The sequence below is a fragment of the Xiphophorus maculatus genome, chromosome 13, assembly GCF_002775205.1.
Source record: "Xiphophorus maculatus strain JP 163 A chromosome 13, X_maculatus-5.0-male, whole genome shotgun sequence".
Lineage (NCBI taxonomy): Eukaryota > Metazoa > Chordata > Actinopteri > Cyprinodontiformes > Poeciliidae > Xiphophorus > Xiphophorus maculatus.
Window position 1 is genome coordinate 25,329,975 of NC_036455.1, and position 21,224 is coordinate 25,351,198.

Below are 21,224 nucleotides of genomic sequence, written 5' to 3' on the forward strand. Positions count from 1 at the left end.
TGTGACGCCGGGAGGATTGACACATTTTTAGCAATAGGGAATTTTCTTGAACGCAACTATTTACTCATATGTGATTTTTATCCACTGAATGAATTGATACGTAGAATTTTTTTTTCTAACTCTCTGTGTTGGCTTCTGAAAGAAACGAGGAATTGATATTTCAAGGCAACATAAACATGTCACTAGGGGAAACTGATGTAGACGGTTTTCTCTAACAGGATTTTCTGGATACGCAGCCCTATACTACCAACTGGTGGAGCTAATGCAGCAGTGCGTCGTTTATGAAGAGCCACTAAAGCCGAAAAGAAGAGTGGCGTTTTCCGCATTCCTCCTGCACCCTGCAGTCAGCTCGCAGCTCCGCTCCGGTTCGGGACCAGCACCGATCTCCGCCGCGCCGCTGGGTGGGAGCTTCCCGTCATACATGGGATCGTAGTCCTTACAGCGGAACATTGTAGCAGGAACAACGGGGGCTGAGACTGTGAGTACTACTATCAATATTCATTTGCTTTATTTATCATACATTTAGTTCCCGCGATGTTGCCCACGGCCTGTTTTCAACGGAGGAACAAAACTGCTCCTATTTCTCACATTAATTTTGTTCTGACATTCCACGGCGGGCGGGGTGGGAAAACACTCAGAGGGTTTGAACTGGGGACGGAAGCGCATAACATGTTGAGTTAAAAACAACAAAAAACATTATGACTACTCTTTTAATAAACATTTAAGGGTAAATTGGTTGCCATCCAGGTTGTATGTGTTTTATTGAGCAATCAGTTTTTTGACCATTAAGATTATTTACTCTATAAAATAGTAATGGTTCTGACTTCCATTTGTTTGGACCGGGGTCCAGTGGGTCCAGTGGGCCTGCAACTTTTTTCGTGACCAGCTGGACTTTATTGGGGGGATTCCAAGTTCCAGGGGCCAATGGCAAGTTTTGTCATCGTTACTGAATATGACTTGTTCTCATTTCTTATTGAATAAGTGTTTTTGTTCAAAGAAAAATGTCGCCTTAAAAAACTTCCAAGGGCAGCTGGCTTTTTTATAGTACAGAAAATTGACAAAAATGAAAAACTCCACATTACCGTACAGTTGTTTGTACAGTTGAAAAATAATGAAGGTGTTATATTGTCCTGTACTTCAAATTATAGAACAAATATAATTTATAGGCCCCTGACTTGAAATCAAAAGCACAACTTTTCAAGTACAAACTTTAAAGGACAATAATAAATTATCATAAATTCTGTGTGACTGAAACATCCCTTACCTCACTCAGATCATTACATGTAGAAAGGGAAATACAGCTCAGTGTTTGCTGACCTAACTCACCTAATGAGGAAGTACTTTCTTACTGCAATTCCTTTTTTGGCATGACTTTCTTTGTATTTTTCGAAAGCTATAGACAACACAATAGAGGACACGGGCAGGGAATTTCAGGCGCTTGGTTCATGAAACAATTAGAAGACCGTTATTTAAACAACAAAAACCAAAACTAAATCCTAGTTGGTATTCTGCCATTCCACAGCCTCATGGTTGTACAGTTCATTACAATTTGCACCACTGGTGCCTCTTTTTCCCTGCTCTTGTGCAGAGCATATAAGTTAGCTGAGAGAGCTGGCTTTCCTCACTCACTCTTTGTGTCCCTCTTGGTGTTACCACATCCCCAGCAAACCGCAACATAAAACACTTGAGATACCACTACAGTGTCAGATGTTTTTAACAGTTTCTTGAACACACTGAGACCTGAGTCTTCTCAGTAGATGGAGGTACTTCCTGTACAAAGTTTTTGTGCTGGAGGACCAGTGCAGTTTGTTGTTGAGGTACAGATGCTCCGCCACAATGTCCAAACCCTGGATGTTCACTGGGGATGTCTACAGACTTCTTATCAGAGAGTCTTTCATTGCCACTAAAACAAAAAAATTAAATAATTTGATATTGTTATTAGGTCATATGAAACATGACCTTGCCCTAAATCCCAGAAGTGCATTTCCTGTTTGACAGGTTGAAATATTTTTGTATTTTTTTATGCAAATAAACACAACACATTTGGTTTACTTAAAAATAGGCTCTACTTCAAGACATGTTTGCATGTTACATGAATTTATTAAATGAGAGAAAACAGCCACTTCCATGTTATTATTCAACTTAGCCACTTTCTTATTATTCAACTGCACAAATATTTCAATTCAAAATGAGTGCAACAAATACAATTTTCTTTTATTACCATCTACATTTACAGTACTAGCAACTGTACAAACATTTCAACACAAGAAGTGCAGACAATATTGTTTCCCCAATCTGCATTTTACATATAACATCAGTACAACATTGGAGTTTCATATTAACATGTGCAGGTTTCATTTGCATTAGGTTTACAAACACATTAAACTGCAGCACACATACACAATGTTGCCAAGAAGCGTCACCTCTTCACACTCACAGTGTCATAATGTGTGGTCTAACAGTAGGACCCGAATGCAGGAGTGGCAGAAGCGGTGCCTTGATGATGAATGTTTAATAAAAATGATGAACAGAACTTCCAAAAATCACCAGGAGCACACAGAGAACACAGGGAGCAAAAGCAGAACAAAAAATTTACAGAAACCAGGGAAGTAATGGGATTTAACAGGTTCTAGCAGAAGGAACCAGCAATGAACCTCAGTGATATGAAAATGAAATTTGACATTGTTGATTTATTTAAAAAAGATTCAGGAAGCAGAAGGTTTCAGGCTATATTTGGTTTATTGAAACCATGCAAGTTGTGTAATAGGACAATGTGTATTTTTTTTTATGTGTTTCACACTCCTTACCAGTGGTGTTGCTCATGTAACATTTTTTTGCCAACCATCAATAAATCTCAAGAAGAAGAAGAAGATCTTTTTTTAACAACATTTATTTGTACAATAATTTAACAAGACACTGTTAAATACATAATCAGGACATTCTTAATAAATAAATATTTACATTAGCAGCTTGTTATATTGTAGGTCTCCCTGATTTGAAATGGTGCACAAAACACTCTTAAAACCCCACACTTGTAAAAAATCCTCCAAATCTCTGGTGGCTCTGTGGATGCAGAACTCCAACCTGAGCCTGGCCTTGTTGTGACACTTCCACAGAGCCACGGCATCAAGTTGAGGTCCAGCCTGCATTTTGTCCATTCGAATTAAATAAATAGCCACTTTTGCTCCTGCAATTAAAAAATTTAAAATTTGAGATTTGAAACTAGTGGCTCGACTGTAATGTACACCGTTGCTAAAAGCAAAATTGGTAAAAAGTATCCCAAAAAGGCTAAAAATGCTCTTTAAAATTTTTTAAAAACAGTCAGCCGTACACAACCTGCAAAAACATGAAGCACACTCTCAAACCACAAAAAGGAGTTTTGCAATTTGTCTGCAAAACCCCAGAACTGATGACTGATAAAAATGAGTTTGTTGCGATGCCGCCGTGAAGGATCCTCCACTGAAGATTGCCAGTCGGGTTTTTTTATTGGAGGCTTGTAACGAGTCCTCCACTGAAGTTTCTGTCCTCTGAGTTTGTCACTCCATGCATGGAAGAAGAAGAAGAGGAACCAGAATTGGGTATGAGCAGGAGAAATTCTGTGAGGGTGAATGCTGGAACAAAAGACCTGAGCTGATGAGCTAAAGGTATGCAGGGGGAGGGGACAGAGAGAGAGAGAAAACAGAGGACTGGAAAATAAATCTAATACTAAAGAATAACTAGATCTAAGAAACATAATTAAACTTGGATAACAAAGCATAATAGAGACAAGAAATAAGTTAGAATTACTAAGAAGATCTAAAAACCAAAACAAGACTGCTCAAATCAGAGACTAAGGAACACAAAATTAGAAACAAACCTCAAAATAACTCTGGATCCTAACACATATGTAAGCAGCAACCTGACTGGTATAGTTCTGTGTAGCATTTTATATTTGTTTCTCATGCAACCACTCATTCTTTCCACATGAATTTTAAGGTGTGCTATAGTTTGTGTGCTTCAACATCTTCAGCATAAATTTGATATCTCCCTTTTAGAGAGACGTTTTAACCTCAGCAAACATCATTCCCACATTATCTTTAATATTAAAGACTTTGTGAATAATACAATGTCCCCAGGTAATACATTTGAGAGAAGGCCACAGTTTTCTGTTATATTCTTATCTGATGCACATCCACCCATTCTTTAGAAACAAAAGAAATAGACCCATGTGATGTTATGTCCAATAAGGTAATTTATAGTGTTTGCATCAGGAGAAGGATTGTGTGCATGCTTTTAAATTTGAGGGTCTTTCTGTGCCCATTTCAAAACAATCAATAATAATTGCTCTTGGATTATGGCAGAAAATTTCCCCCATACTGGTCTGCTCCGCATCAGAACCAGAACCAAACATGGAGAAGCAGCATTCAGCTTCTATGCACCACAAATCTAGAGCAAACTTCTAGAAAACTCCAAACAACTGAAACACTGAGTTCCTTTAAATCTCGACTAAAAACCCATCCGCTTAGAGTTGCATTTGAAACATAAAAAAATGAAACATTAATAAACATTCCGATGTGTAACGATGGCACTTGACAAATTGTAATCCTTCTTTTGTTGACTGTGTTCTATGACTTTGTATTTTTATGGTGTAAAGCACTTTGAACTGCTTTGTTGCTGAAATGTGCTGGACAAATAAACCTGACTTGACTTGGTGGGCCAGTCTGTCAGTCAAACCTCTCTCACAGCAGAGCAGAAGAGGATTTTTACACCTTTTTTAAGATCTGCTTCAAATATCAACGATCTTCCAAAATGAATAAAATTGGGGCCGAGGCCAGCTGATTCATAGGTCATGGCGTAAATTGTGGAGTTGACATTGTACAGTGCATGATTATTGTTGTTAGTGATCCAAACCTAAAATGGACTGCTTTACTTTCTGCAGTGAACAAAGAAGATCCATGTGAAGCAAATCAACATGGCCCTGTTCAAGCCTGAGAATGTGGAAGACTTCTATGAGATTGAGGAAGTTTTGGGCAGGTAATGTTACACACACTGTGTTTGGTAGATTTACTGACAAGCAGTCAGTATGTATCAATGTGCATCAAGTATTAGAAACAATCTGGGCCTTTAGAGATTGGCTTAATTAATGTGAAATGAACAAGCGTGTGCAACTTAGTGATAAACTGCATTTCTTGTAATGTGACGTGTTTGAGCAGAAATTCATTATAAATATGCAGAAAAAAGGAGTAAATGTGAGTTTGATTTGACTTTGAATGCACTACAGTTACAAAGTCTAAAATAAACACATCTCACTTCTGTAGTTCTTCAGTAGTGCTGGCTCATGCTAACTTAGTATTTCTATGGTTTTGATAAAACTTTTTTATTGTAAGTGATTGACACATTATTATTATTATTACTTTTTTTCATTCCAAATAATGGCAAAAAATGAATCATTAACAGGCTGCTGCAGAGCTTAGTGACTTACTGCAGGAGTTAATTCAGACATTCAGCGATGGTAAAGCCAGCGGCTGAGTCAATGAATCATTCTCCTTTAATGAAGATTTGGCACTTTGCCTCAGATTTCAAAGTTTCAGCTTTTCTCACTTCATATGAAGAGAGAACATGAACTTATTACCTCAATCTGTTCCAGGGAGAAGACACAGACAACTAGAAATAACTTGCCATGTATAACTTCCATAGATTGAAAAAACTTGCTAGAGAACACGGAGTTAAAGGCAGCAGTATTTCCAGATAAAACATAAACAGAGTAGTAGGAGAAAGTAGTAGAGAGGAAAATCAGTCAGTATGTACTTCTGTAGGCCAAGGCAGCGATACAATAGAGGTAATTCAGGATAACCTAAGCCAGTCTATCTAAACACTTGATCAAAAAGGCTCTGTTAGCCTGGTTTGTTACTCACTCACAAAAAACAGCAGCTGCGTAAACAGAGAAGAAGCCTAATAGATCAAACTCTTAGAGACTGTAGGACAAACAAATCTGGTCTTAGTCATATTTACACTCATATTGATTCTGGATGGAGCCACACAAGGCAGACTGACAGGTTTCTCAGTGCTGCCAAGGGATGAACCCACTGGCCATTGATATTGCCAACAGCTGATCTATGAACTTCCCAAAGAGATTCTGCATTGGTGTTCAGGTAGTTTGGTCCACTCCTTTTAAGCAAATGGCTCGACCTATTTCAAATTTAAAAGGGCAGATTTCCACTCTACTTGTTAAAAATGTTCTCATCAACCTTCAAATAGGACAGTTAAGGCTCATGGCAGGCTATCTGAGAAGATCTTAAGTGTTTTTAGATCAGGGCAGTCCTGGTCCATGAGGGCCAGGATTGGAGTTCACATCCCTGTTTTAGATGTATGCTTGGGTTTATTATCATATTGAAGGACCCATTAACCTGAGAACAAAACTGAGCTTTCTGACACTGGACTGTATGTTTCACTTGAGATCGTTTTGATTATCTAAAACAGTTGTTTTGTTTTGTTCCAGGAAATGATTGCTTCCTGGAGCTAGACTCATTTTTCCTTCTGTATACATTGGATCATTATGATTTGCATAAAAGCTTCAATTTTATCTCAAAGGACATTATCCTAGAAACTGGAGCATGTCAGCATTCATCTTTGGTCTATTAAAGTCTGGTCTTTCTGTGTTTTTCAGTCAAAACTGATATTCTTCCACAAAGCCCAGAATGGTATTAAGTTGAAACCATGCGGTGTGATCACAAAGTTACACCTTGGAGTTCAGATTTAGCTGTGTTTTTCCTATCATCTGACCTCTATTTCTGATCAGCCTGCCCTGCAGTTACATTTCCCCTTTTGTTAAGTACCGAAAGTTTGGGTATAGTTCCATGAACCTGAAACTCATAAATAATGTGGTAACAGGAACAAGTAGCTGGTTTTGTGGCATTTATAAAGACATGAATTTGTCATACTGAAAAATTGTTATTACATAATTACTGGATCATGCTCATTTATCAAGTAGACCACCAATCTCTTAATTCATTTATAACTCCCAGGTAAACCATTTTCATCATCATATATTTCAGAATACCAGAAATTTTCTTTGATTCTCAGTCCTTTAAATTATTGTCCAATTACAGATAATTTATGTGTCAGCCTATAAACCAGTCCTTATTCTACTGTACTATACATAAAAGGTCTGGACTCTTGTCTATTGAGAAATGATTACTTCCTGGACGAAAGGAATCTGTTGAAGTTTGAAAGTTTACCCAATCACCAATGTTTGGCAGTGATGTATGTAATGTGGCAGTTTAATGAAGTTTACTGGAATTTGCCAGCACTGTAAACAACCATCCTCTACTGCAAAGAAAGAGGAGCTGATTGGTACAAGGCGCTTGCTTTCCAATATTTGGAAGCGTGGCCAACATGGACTGAATGACTTTGTTCACTTCCTAAACTGGCATCGCTAAAACTGACAGACTACAAATCTAAAACAACACAGAAAACCACCTTCATTGTTCACAACTTTTCCTTTTGTCTGCTGATTGGCCTGGTTGAAAAGTGTGTGCTTATATGAAAGTCCTGCAAACAGGTGACCAAGTGTTGTTGGGTTTTGGGTGAAGTATGGGAGAGCTTTAGCATCCTGCTGCAGTTCAGCCACATTCATACTCAGTTGATCACCGCAGGTATAACATTAGCAGGTACATTTAAAATACAATACAACATAATATGAGCTAAGTGATTTTGTTTCACAGCACAATAGATTAGTATTAGAACAGTCAAAGCTGCATTGAATCCAGAACCTGTAGGTAGGGTCTTTATGATTGGATTGTTAAATGTATTCTTGGCCCATTTAGTGGGCATTTTGGTCAGGTCCGAAAAGTCTGTGAGAGGACATCAAGGACTCACTGGGCTGGCAAGTTCCTAAAGATTCGAAAAACGGCCTGCAGCCGTCTGGGTCTGGACAGGACCAGCGTGGAGCGAGAGGTGGAGATACTACAGATATTACACCACCCAAATATTGTGGCCCTCAAAGACGTCTTTGAGAGTCGATCAGAGGTGGTGCTCATCCTGGAGCTGTAAGTGTTTTTCTGTCAATTGTTTAAAAGTTTAATTTAAAACAGTATATATATATATATATAGTAAGAGTCTTCTGTTTAACATTTTAGTGTTAGTGGAGGAGAGTTGTTTGACTTCATTGCTGAGAAGGAGAACCTATTGGAATGTGAGGCCATTGAGTTTCTAAAGCAAATCCTGGAAGGACTGAAGTTCATGCACAAAAACAACATTGCCCATTTCGACTTAAAGGTAACATCAACATGGCATTTTGAAAAAACAACTTTTCACTACAATGTCAAATAACAAAAATTTGTTCTACTCCAAATTTAGCCTGAAAACATCATGCTGTCGGACAAAGGTTCCTCGCACCCCAACATTAAGCTCATTGACTTTGGCTTGGCTCACCATTTTTGCCAAGGAGAGGAGTACAGAAGCACAAGTGGCACTCCACAGTACATTGGTAAGGACAATAAAAAAAGATTTTATGCAATGATGATCACATGATGGTGGGAGGAGTTCGACCCTTTTCAATTTCTACTCTGTCCACCTCTGGCATTGTGTCCTTTGGCAAGACGCATTATCCTCCTTGGCTGCTGCTGGTGGCCAGAGGGCCCAACAGGTAGCGCCGGTGCATGGCAACCTCGCCTCTTTCAGACTGCCCTCTTTTCTGTCAGAACACCTTCTAAATCGTCCAGTTTGAGTGAGAAGCAAACTTCAGAGCTGTAGCCATGACAGCGAGCTAGGCGACCAATCAGCAGTGTGATTGGTGCACTCTCAGCTTCATACCCTGTTCTATGCATCAACTATAAACCCTCTGTCAGGAATGTTCTGCTCTGCTGATCAAATGCTGAGCGCAGGAGAGACGCATGCAGTCTGGGTTGCCCGCCAGGCTTATAGTACTCTGGGGGAACTCTGCTCTGGGTTTGGTCAAAGGGCCCAGTGGTGGCACTCGGCCCCAGAACAGCTGTGCCTACAGTGTAGCTTGCTATCATGAGCGTGTGAATGGCTGAATGTATTGTGAAGTATCTCTGGACTAAATGAAGTGCTATACAAGTACAGGTCATTTACCAGACTGCAAATAGAACACCAGTAGAACACCAGGTTTAGCCATTTTTATGGAAGACTTTTGAAATATTGCATTTGGTCCAGTGTTTGACTTCTGAAATTAATTTTGTTTCCTACTAATTGTTTTAGACTTTAATTTCTTCCATTATGTTTAATAACATCAGTCGGGGATATTATGTAGAATTGTAAAAATTGTTACCGAGTTAAATAAAAGCACAGAAAATCCACATCCAGCCACATGAAACAATTAATTACATTTAATCACATTCATTCCCTTAGTTTGATGACATAAACTCATTTTACTTCAGCTCAACTTAGAACAGTATCCAGTTGCTGTTTGTTTCAGCCCCAAGCTTTTGACTGAGCTTCACAGCATAAGTTTTTCATTCCTTTTTTTCTTGGTTTTGCTTTAGAAAGCAGCATGCAGCCGAATTTCTAGACATACACACTGAAAAAAAGAAGAAACCACCCATTTAGATGCTTGTATAATATGTACAAGTAGCAACTTGCAAGGGAGCACAGAGCACTCTGCACTGGAGCAGCAGGAAAACCACATAACTATCATACTAATAGATTGAGAAAATAAAGGATGCAATAGGATGGATCTTTATTGTCCACCAAAGTGGAACATTCATTTTACCACCAGGCTACAATAAATTACAAAAAAGAAGAAACAAGCACAAACGAATCAAATAAGTCTATCATAATTAAAACTCTCCACAAAAGGTTTCGTGAACACATGAGGTCTTTCAGTCTTCTTGATGCATAAAAATTAGTTTTCAGACTTCAATGTTCACCAGTTTAACTGAAATTCTGTTTATGTTTTAGCACCTGAGATGATCAGCGACGAGCCTCTCAGCACAGCAGCAGACATGTGGTGAGAATTCAAAATTGAATGACCTTTTAAACATGATCAGACCTGACCTTCTGCTTGTGTAAACCTGGATCTTTGTTACATTTGAAATACAGTTGTGAAAAGGTTTAGCCATACTGCTATTACTACTATTATTGTGAAGTAACTGAACTCCAAACCATTGACTGCATCTTGTGTTTCTCTTCTCTTCAGGAGCATCGGAGTAATTACCTATATACTGTGAGTTGATATCATTTTATTGGCTCACTTGTAAGACATGAATACTGTACATTGCATTGCTACTTGTATTCCGTCTTCTTTTCATGGCACAGGGTGCAGTGTGAAAACTTACTTCAATCTGATCAGAGATTATTCTGTTGTCTGTTGATGTCTCCACATCATTAGATTTAATTTTAATTCCTGGCTTATATAGGGGTTGCCTGGTCTTTATTTTTTTAAGGTTTTAATGGCACTAGTGGTGTTTATTCAATTGTAGCTGGACAGGAGAAAATGCATAAAGCAGAGGTGTCCAAACCTTTTTCAACAAGGGCCACAAGTGTGAAGTTAAAAGAAGTCGTGGGTTACAAAAACTTTATCTCTCGTTTTGAAAAATTAAAAATGTATTCCATTGTAAAAACACACTTAATGCACAACGTCTTAATGAAACATAAATGGATTTCTATATAGAAATAATCTGCAAATCATTTAAGTTGTATTGAAGGTTATAAGATATATGTTATGAGCCTCTAACTTTGTGTAGTTTAATAAACGGTTGTATCCAGTTCTGCTTTTGAGTAGAATGGTATCAAATTAAAATAAAAAAAATAAAAAATAAATAAAAAGATGACTAGTTTGTCAAATCATGTCAAAAGGAAAAATTAATACATTTACACAATATTCTGCAAATATTCTTAATAACTAGTCAGACATTTCTGTAATATTTGAAATCTGCCTTGATCTGTAAGCTTCTTGAAGGGGTTTCAAAGTTTTGTTTTTCAACATTTCCAGGTGATCACCAGTATTTGAAATAGGAAAAAATTCCAGAATAGTGAGACCTGACAGATTCATCAAATTTAGCTGATAATCTGTTTGCTAGGGTTTTAGTCAGTAGCACATCAGGGCTGAAATATGTTCTGTTTGTCGAATGGTTATCTTTTGTATTTTTAAAGAAATTGGTCACAAATGCGTAGCAGGTGTATGGATTCAGGTGTTCACAGATACACTTTCTTGGGTTGTTGTATATCTTTCATTAATTAGTACCACCGTGTGTTGTCCACTGACATGGCTGTTATAAATGAATGTGGTGTTTGACACTGCAGTTTCTTGATTCTGTCTTTTTATCTTTTCTGCAGGCGTAGAAACAGACTTCTACTGTGTATCCTTGTATTTCCTCTATATTTTCTATAGTTCTTCCTTTTCTCTATCTTTATTCTCCTCTTCCCCTTTTAACTTTTTGCCCCATATCCCACATCTCTTCCTTTCTTTTGATGAAACTAATGCTACAGTTGTGAAAGTAAATCTTTCAGGTTTCTCCTTTAAACTGCTGGATAGGAACATGTAAAAAAGGGAAAAGACATCAAAATGGGTCATTGATTATGACAGATTTATCTCTTACGTTTAGATGTGTCAGGCTGGGTTTGTCACAATGATTTATAGCTCAGAGTTAATTAAGGTTAACAAGTCCTTAAAATGGTCAAGTAATGAACTAAACAAGAGTAAAAAGTTCTGAAGAACTTACAATAGTGGTACATGAAGCAAACAGAACAATAATGACATGCAACTGAGGCAACAGGAAGTGAGGTCAGGAAGTGGACAATGGAAGGATCTGATGAGGAAATTAAACTGACTGGCTTTTAACTGTTAGGGAAGGACCAAACTCTGGACCTGAGGGATAAGTGACTCATAAACACACACCATCTGGTTTTAACAAATCAAATGGATCTGATGAATCCACAAGATATTTTGTGAACAGAACCATACTAAACCACAAAAGAGAATAACCTTAAAATAAAAATGGAGAGCAATATACTAAGAAAGGAACACAAGAACTAACTCAATGAGCTGGGTATAGAACACCATTAGTCACAAAAATAAACTACTTAGTAAAATGCAAACACCAAAATCAAAGTAATGAACAAAATATGAATCATGACAGAGTAAAAAAGCAACCAAAGTGTAAAGAATAACTCAGAATAACAAGGATTGTGTAGGATACAACAAGTGTATGTGCACCCAAAAGGCAAAAATGGCTTAGGCCAAAAAAATGTTCAGGTTTATAAAACTATATGTATGCACACCAGCTCAGGTATCCTTTACTGGACAATAGACAAAATGATGAACCTTACTGACTCTGATCTTAAGTTATTGACTTGTTTTCCTTCAGAAAAAAGTTGGTCCAGTCTTTACTCTGAGATTCAAGCCCTGTATATCACATCATATGACCAAAGAAGATCCACTTAAATGAAAAGGCAGAAACACTTTGAATGAATGAACTGGGATCTGCACACAATACATTGTGCAGAGAGACTACAGTCTCTCTAATCCTGTGCTTTCTCTCCTTAGATTGAGTGGTTTGTCTCCATTCCAAGGTGAGACTGATGAAGAGACTCTGAAGAACGTCATTGCTACCAATTATCAGTTTAATAAGCATTACTTCAGCATGACCAGCTCCATGGCCAAAGATTTCATCGTGAAACTTTTGATAAAAAACCCCAAGTATGTAACATAGGTACAGTATCTATCTTGTGCATGCATAAAATGTCATAGAAACTAAACTTTAACAGCAGTAACAATGTAAATAATCTGGAACTCTAGTTTTAAATCCTTAACACAAATCAAATTCAAAGGTTCATTTAAATGTTCCCATTAGTTTGATGGATTCCATGTTTTGAATGATATTTTACATTAGACCTCTTGTACAACCATACAGTTTGTTCAAATTTTGTCATTCATTATTATTCCTCATCAGCTTTTAGTTGGTTTTAGACCTTTACTTTTCAATGAATGTAATACATAAACCTGCATTTGAGGATAACAATGGATGGCTTGCACATCCAGCCAGTTTATAAGCTATAATAATGAAGATGATGATAATAAGCAGTATAAATAGTATTGCTACACAAGGTCAAAAAGAAGCACAAAGAAATTGTACCGTTTGAACTTCTTTGTTCTACTCATGAGATAAATAATGGCAGAAAAATATCAATCGAGTTGTTAACTGCATTAAACAGAAACTGCTTTAGAACTTTAAATGGCCACCAGCCTAAACCCTTTTTTAAACACCATGTCTTCACCAAGAAGAGAGTTCAAATAAAACGGTTTTTCCTGAAGCTCCAAATTGTGTCTCATTACAATTAATTGAATGTTATATTATCAGTCCACTCTGAAGGGCTCATATTAATCATTAAAAGACAAATTAAATGACATCAACACCCAGATACAGTAGTTTTGGAAAATGTAGCAAGTAAATACAATATTTACTTGCTACATTAATCTCAGCACTTAAGAGCTGCAGCAGATTTTAATACAGTGGAGATCAGGGCAATTGTTGAAACACCTTTCATCCATCTATCTAATCATGATTTTATGTTATTGTATGTTGCAGTGAAAGAATGACAGCTGAAGAATGTCTTATACATCCATGGATAAAGGTTGCAGCAACTCTTTTTTTCTCATATAGCACATTTATTGTATTAAAATGATGACTTTGGGAGTTCCCAGTAATTGACATATCTGTTGTTAATCTGTTTTAGCCCATCACTCGCATACAGGTGGACAAAAGGAACCGATCCTCAATCAATATGAGGAGCTTTAAGAAATTTAACGCGAAAAGGAAATGGAAGGTGTGTATAAAGATCTACGGTGAAATGTTAATCTTTAAAGATCCCCCCAACCCCCCAAGTGTTTTCTACAATAAAGTAAAGAGAATACAGCATGATTAGTGCTAACTCCTGAGCCTTTTTAATAGTCAGTATGACAGATAAACAGTCCCTGCTATCACCAAGTCTCTTTTGAAATAATCACAGAACCAAAACTGAAAGTTTGAACACTGAATTTTTTTGAAAGTTTCTACACTGTAAAGTATGCGAGGGAAGCAAAACTAAGAGTTTTCAGGGTATTCATTTAAAGGTGTGGCCAACAACGATGGGAAGGGACCGTTTATTTCCGAGGCTGAGCTACTACATTTCTGCAGTGTGGTTAGGGGTCAATGTGGTTTACAGCGTTCAGTTAAGCAAAGTTTCAGGCAGTAAGCAGGAGAACAGTGAAAGGTGTTGCCTTAGCACTGGTTGTTGCTTACAATTTCATGTGGGAAATATCTGAGCAGCATTGTCTTTTGCATTTCTTAATTTCATCTCTGGATCTGCAACTTTGCCAGATCCTCTGCAGCTACCCTCTAAGAGCTAAGTGGTTGGTGGACAATTTTTTGTATTAATTCTATCTACAGTTCTCCAAAATGGATGGCACCCAAGTCCTGCAATGAAGGATTTTACACTTATGAAGGAACACAAGCAAAGTGAAGTGAAGTCGGCATCAGTTGATAACACTCTTCTCTCCTTCAGACATACTCTAAGTACTCAAACTATAGGAGGTGTATGGCACAATGACAGACTAACAAAATGAAAACATGCATAATAATAAAAGTTTAACTGTCACACTTATTGCAGTAACACCAAACCACACAATCCTGGTTAAAACTGTTCAACCTAATTACAGAGAGTTGCTGTTTTCACGTAGTTCAGGCGTATTTGGGGCAATAAGCATAGCATAATGGAAAAATATTACGTTGACCCTGATTATCAAGCATTAGGACCGCCTACCTAATGCTGAATAAGTTCCTGATTTGTAAACCAAACAGTTCTTTTTTTTTTTAGAATACTTTATATAATACAGAGCAACTAATACAATATGCTGTACATGATTTTCAAACATGCTTTAAGTCTAAGTTCTATCCGTTCTTCAGATGTCCTACAACATGGTGTTGATGTGTAACCGTCTCGTCAGTCTGAGGCTACCATGTACGAGCAGCTCCAATCCAGATCCACTGCAGGTGGGAATTAAAACCTATTCTAAAGTTTGATTCCACTGATCAGTCTGATAACAGCTTTGTTGACTATTTCTAAACTACAAACTGATCAAATTCCAGTGATGTGACATTAGCAAGTTGTCACAGGTTACTTCATTTCTTGTCCCTTTTTATTTATGTTATTCAGTACAGACCAAATGTTTGGACACACCTTCTAATTCAATGGGTTTTCTTTATTTTCATGACTATTTATAAGGCAAGAAATCCCACTTATTAACCTGACAGGACACACCTATGAAGTGAAAACCATTTCAGGTGACTACCTCTTGAAGCTCATCAAGAAAATGCAGAGTGTGTGCAAAGCAGTAATCACAGCAAAAGGTTGCTACTTTGAAGAAACTAGAATATAACGGGTATTTTCAGTTGTTTTACACTTTTTTGTTTAGTGCATATTTCCACATGTGTTATTCATAGTTTTGATGCCTTCAGTGTGAATCTACAATGTCAATAGTCATGAAAATAAAGGAAACTCATTGAATTAAAAGGTGTGTCCAAACATTTGGTCTGTACTGTACATTTTATAATATTTCAAGGTGTGTCAAAAAATGTTAGAGGAAATGATTATTTAATCCCTTCTTTGTATTGCAAATGTATTCAGAATAAGAAGGAAAAAACTGTTTATTTTATTAGAAACTACAATACAATGCAAAATCAGCTGATTTTTCTCATTTATACTGGTTTAATTTTAATTGAACCGACTTTCAACATAAAAAATCCAGAAAATGTATGATATAAAACTACATTGACATTATGTTAAAGTAGAGTTACACCCTTCACTCAACCAGAATTTGGACTTTCACAGTGTGATTATTTTCCCATGCAGCACACCGACAGCTGTGATTTAAGATCTGACGTTTTCTTGACTCATGTTTGGATGACAAGAAATATTGAGTGTGACTCAAAGTCAAGCCCTGAGGTGGAACTAAGATGACTTGGGCTGGGTGACTTGAGTGGCCAGTGGACAGGCCCATGTAGTGTAAAATCATCTTCCCTCGGCATCTTAATGAAGATTATTTTAGAGAGAAATTCTGAATGGGTCTTCCAGGCTTTTAGTGACACAAGTCAGATAAGAAATGTTTAGGAATAAACACATTAAAGCCTCGTCAGCTCAGGAAACACTAACATCAGCTCCATCTCAGTTCTGCTGCCTTACTAGGTCATTGGTCAAGGTCATGTATTGCTTGGGGCTAGATTACCTTGTGGTCACTGTGCTATACATATTGATTTTTAGCTGTACCATTAGCTTGTTACACTGGCTTTGGGTTAATTTCAGTTGACAGAAACCAACATTGAACAAAAAATTCCAGAAAATGCAGTGATCTAAAAAAATGTAACAAAGGAGATCATTTTGGACTAAAACTTTTCATGTGTGCTTGTAAACTGTATCTTGTGTCAGTGTTCCTAACAATATTAAAAAATGGTTATTTTTCTGCAGAGACAATGTGAAAGTGACACAGAGGAAACAGAGAGCAAGCCTGCCTCTCTGCTGCGCCGCAGACTCAGCAGCAGTTCATAGAACTGTTCAGACGTGCTGCGAGTCCAGGCTGCTCTAAAGGATCCCTGAGGTCAAACACTTTGTTGCTCTGATCAAGTAAATTGGGCCTCCCAAACGAACTGGACTCACTGGTTCTAATGGCGTCCAAGTCGGAGTCTTTTTGTTTCTGTATTTTTTGTATTTGTTTTAATGCATTTCGGTGGATTTGTAAAATATGTGTCGATATAATGTGCCTTAAAAATCTTTAACTATAGTATGTCTTCAATGAAGCTCAAACTCATTTTGTACTATTGTTTGTGAAAGATTTAATGTTTTTAATGTTTGGTGTTTCTTTGTCTGTATAAGTGGGAGGCAAGCAGAGCAAGTTTAATGTTGTACCCAACCTTTAACACAATGTGATCTGGATCTCCACTTCCACCTGCCAGTACAGAACCACCAATATCTGCTTGTGTGTTGCAATATCCTTTGTGTGTTGTTTATTAAAAACAATTAAGTTCATGGTTTACTCATGAGTCAAGGAATTCCTTAAAATTATTGAATTACAATTTTTTTTTTACTTGCGTAAGAAAGGTTTCATCTTGTATGGATGTGTTTGCACTATATTATATTCCTAATACTGAGGCCAACAAGCCATATCATCAAGGCAGAAATGATCCTTAAGATAAATGGGTGCAGAGGGAACATCAAAAGCCAAACGTAGTGATTTTCTCCCTTTAAAAAGGACAGAAGATGGAAAAAATTCAAGAAGAGAAAGAAATGGTTGAGCTGCCAGAGCAGCAGATGAATGCAACAGAGAAATATTTTCACAGAAATACTGCAGCCTGTCAATAACACAGACAGTAGAAAGCTTAACCCACAACACTGGCCACAACTTGTAAGAGTTTAATAGAGAATCTGATTACTGTGTAAATTTTGACTTTAATGAGTAGAAACAAACAGGTCTAACTGATACTGAACTCAGTTTGTATGTGGTTACTTGCATAGACTGATAAGTGCTAAAGAAACACATGGGAGGAGGAGGCATCCAACAGGCACTGATGATGGCCAACCAAGCTGCCAAGACAGGCCATCTGGTACTGGAACTGTCACAGACCCAAAGATGACTCACCTCATGGGATGTCTGAGCATCTCATGATCTCCAAGAACATCTCGGAGAACTGCTGCATGGTTTTGGTGACCAATAAACAGAAAATACGGATTATGAAGAACTCCATCTAATTCCGTTCTGCTGCTGTAGTTGCATGATTATTTACCTCCCTCTGCACAACTTAAACTTTTTCAGACATTATTTTAAACATATTTGTCTAGAATGTTAATCTAGTTATAGAGTGAAGCACCAGCTACTGATGAATTATTAGTCAAAGCAGTAGGACAAGACATAACCCTGCACACTGTCCATAACAAGAAGGTCTATGGTTTATGATGCCAAAGCTGCTGAAACATGTCAGCAGAATCAACATGTGAGTTTATGAAAGACGAGAGATTAATATGCTGAGTCCTTTATTTCGAAACTGCTGTTGAGATTAAATATCTGTTACTGTCAGAAAAAAGGATAAGGTAGCATCTTGAATGCTTTATAATGAGACATTAAAAATAATATCTCATTTATACCTATAAATGAGACATTATGGGAATAAACAATAAGTGATAGATTTTTATGAGCCTTTGGAATGGGACTCGGCTTTAACAAATAATTATTCTAAAATGACATCAATGTCAAGAAGAAATAAAACATATGCATGTCTCAGTCCCTTTACTTACAAGTTGTAAGCGTAGTGACTTTATTTTGGGAAAATACAGATTTGTTTCTCTGTTTATTTATATAGATTTATTTTATGAACAAATATGCTGAACTGGATTTGTATGTGGTTTTGTGGTTATTTGCATGTAAAGCAGGTAACTTGAAGATCTAATGTAATCAGTCATGAAATATGAGGTCTGCAAAGGGCCAACGCTGCATCCAGTCCAGTTCTGGAGAGCTGCTATGCTGCAACTTTTAAATGCTTAAAGTAAACAACTTACAAAAGAGGGCAACTAATATAGTTCTAACATCTTCAAATCCTGCTAAATCACTCATTTCCAGTCCTACTGACCACTCGAAGCACCTTAAGCTACATTCACCCAATCACACATGTTCATACAGCAATCAGTAGGCAACTTGTGATTAAATGCCTTGCCTAACACCACAACATTATGCAGCAGCAGAGGAAGCTGAAATCAAACACACAACTCTCTGATTGTCAAGAACATCAAGAATAAGACATTCAAATTATATTCTCCTACTGCAAGATTTTCAGTATACAGAAGTGTGTGCCTGTTTGCATTCAGCATGTGCCGACATGAATGTGTGTGTCCTGTAGAGGCAGGAGGACCAGGTGAGCCTGGAGGTGTCGCTCAGGTCCCAACATGTTAGACAGTTTACATTTTTCAATAAAATCCCTCGACAGTCATGCTCCCACATCAGCATGGCTGGGGGGAGCAGTCATACTGTAATCAAGAAGTTGTAGGTTCAATTCCAGCGTGGTTTGCCATCCAGCGTCTCAGGAGGGGGAAGCAGTACAGCACCTGGGAAGAGGGAAGTCTGAGCCTCCTTACTTATGCTGTGACCCGACTCTGGATAAGCAGAAACTATGCTATTAAAATAACTTATTATAAAAGATGTTTATGCATGTTTGTATATGAAAGTAGATATGTTACTGAACATGCATGTGCTTTATGTACAAGTATCATACATGTAGTACACTTTAAATTAAGGAATTATTTTTATGCAAAAGGAATCTAAAACATCTCATCTTAAAGTTTGTCTGTCTTTAAAACTGATTGAAAATAGAATGTGTTATTTTAATGCTTCATTTGTATTATGATTTTTGGAAAATGTAATCTATAATTTAACTGACCCTGGGAAGAATAGTTGTTACAGCATGCTGCTGATGCTAATGGGGATATTAATAAACAAATATATTGACTTTGCAGCAATCCCTCCTCCTGATCAAGGATTAATGAAGCAAGCAGCAGCAGACCCCGGCCCAACCACTAGGGGTCACACCGCACCTCACTGCTTCACATCTAGTGTTTCTGGACACAAGATGTGAGCAGTAAGCAGTTTATAGAAAGGGGATAAAAATAGCAACAAACAAAGTAAACTTGTCTTAACTGTATTTATGCAAATATTGTGCTAACCTATTTGTAAAGCACGATCCTCTGAAAGAGCAAAATAAAACTAAGAAATGGCTCCTCCAAGAGTTAAAACTTACAACTGCAGCTGAATTCAGTGCTTTTTAGGAAAACGATATTTTTTCCTAGATAAATGCAACTTAAAAAAGAAAACTACATTCAATCTTCTGCTTATTCATTCCAGCCCAGTGCAATGTTCCAGCTCTTACCTGCTGTGCATTGTTCTAGGCTCTCTTTGTCTGGACCTGCAGCTTCTGCTTGGTGAGTCTGAACTTCTGTTGTGAAGACAGTGATTTACCAGCTGTCCATCCCAATCACTGCCACAAACACCTGAGTGAAGTTGGTCTCTCCACCTTCTTCTAATCTAACAAAATTGGAGTCAAACATTTGTGGAGGAAAACTTGTTTGTTCTATCAGTTTAAAGATATTAATGTTTCCAGAGGTCATGAAAGGTCAACCAGCCACACACACAAATTCGTTGTTAATCAACTCAGCTACGTTTATGCAGCAAAATTTTTGCTTGTGCTGCTTTTGCTCTGAAGATATTGATGACCTCTGAAAACTTTAATATATTTGAAAAGATGACTGCAAACGTTTGACAGGAATTGTTAGATTTGAAGGTGTGTGTGTGTGTGTGCACGTTTAGGGAGGGCAAATTCACTCGTGTCATAAAAACTGTACGTACACTTACAGTTGTAGTTTTGGTTCAGTGTTCATGTCTTATGTTCCTGCACTGCAAGAAATACTGTTTTACATGCTTGTTTATTTACAACCCTTTATTTAATTTTGATCCAAATCATGAAACTGAGAATAACCAGCAAGAGTGAAAAATAAATGTGAATGCTTTAAATATGTCAATGTACTTCTGTATCCATAGTTTAACCAGGGGTCTCAAACTCCAGTCCTCGAGGGCCGCAGACCTACAGTTTTTAGATGTGCCACAGGTACAAAACACTGGAATGAAATGGCTTAATTACCTCCTCCTTGTGTAGATCAGTTCTCCGAGCCTTAATGACCTAATTATTCTATTCAGGTGGTGCAGCAGAGGCACATCTAAAAGTTGCAGGACTGCGGCCCTCGAGGACTGGAGTTTGAGACCCCTAACGCTTTTCCTCCCTTGCATGGCGGTGACGTCATGAAGATCTTGAACATATGTTGTAAATTCAGTTTTGCTTCTTTTAAAAAAACTTTAGAAAAAGAAATTTCACATTAGATTGTATTTACCTAGAATCGTTCATAATGAAGATAACAACAGAATGCTGATAAAACTGAAAACCTCATCTTGTCCTGGGGAAAGTTTTGAAGATCCTCTCCATAGTACATTAAGTCTGCCCCAATGTAGTAAACCAAACTCACCATACTGGTTAAAAATATTACAAATGGGGCGTACTGTGGGGGCGTAGGGGATAGCGTGACCCACGTTTGGAGGCCTTGAGTTCGATTCCCGGACTTGGCGATATTTGCTGCATGTTTTCCTTCCCCCTTTCCTGTCACCCTACTTTCAGATAAGGAACACTAGAGCCCACAAAAGACCCCCTGGAGGGGAG

At 37.6% G+C, this 21,224-nt stretch overlaps 1 protein-coding gene across 1 annotated transcript; it reads left to right on the top strand.

The window, feature by feature from the left end:
* On the top strand, positions 1-17,008 carry LOC102232039 (death-associated protein kinase 2-like). The gene is made up of 12 exons (XM_023345171.1): positions 1-478; positions 4,919-5,013; positions 7,806-8,027; positions 8,118-8,256; positions 8,338-8,467; positions 9,901-9,949; positions 10,139-10,165; positions 12,488-12,640; positions 13,530-13,575; positions 13,678-13,767; positions 14,886-14,972; positions 16,444-17,008. The coding sequence occupies exons 2-12, from the start codon at positions 4,952-4,954 to the stop codon at positions 16,522-16,524; spliced, it is 1,086 nt and encodes a 361-aa protein (XP_023200939.1). The 5' UTR covers positions 1-478; positions 4,919-4,951; the 3' UTR covers positions 16,525-17,008.
* Positions 17,009-21,224: the final 4,216 nt, after the last annotated feature.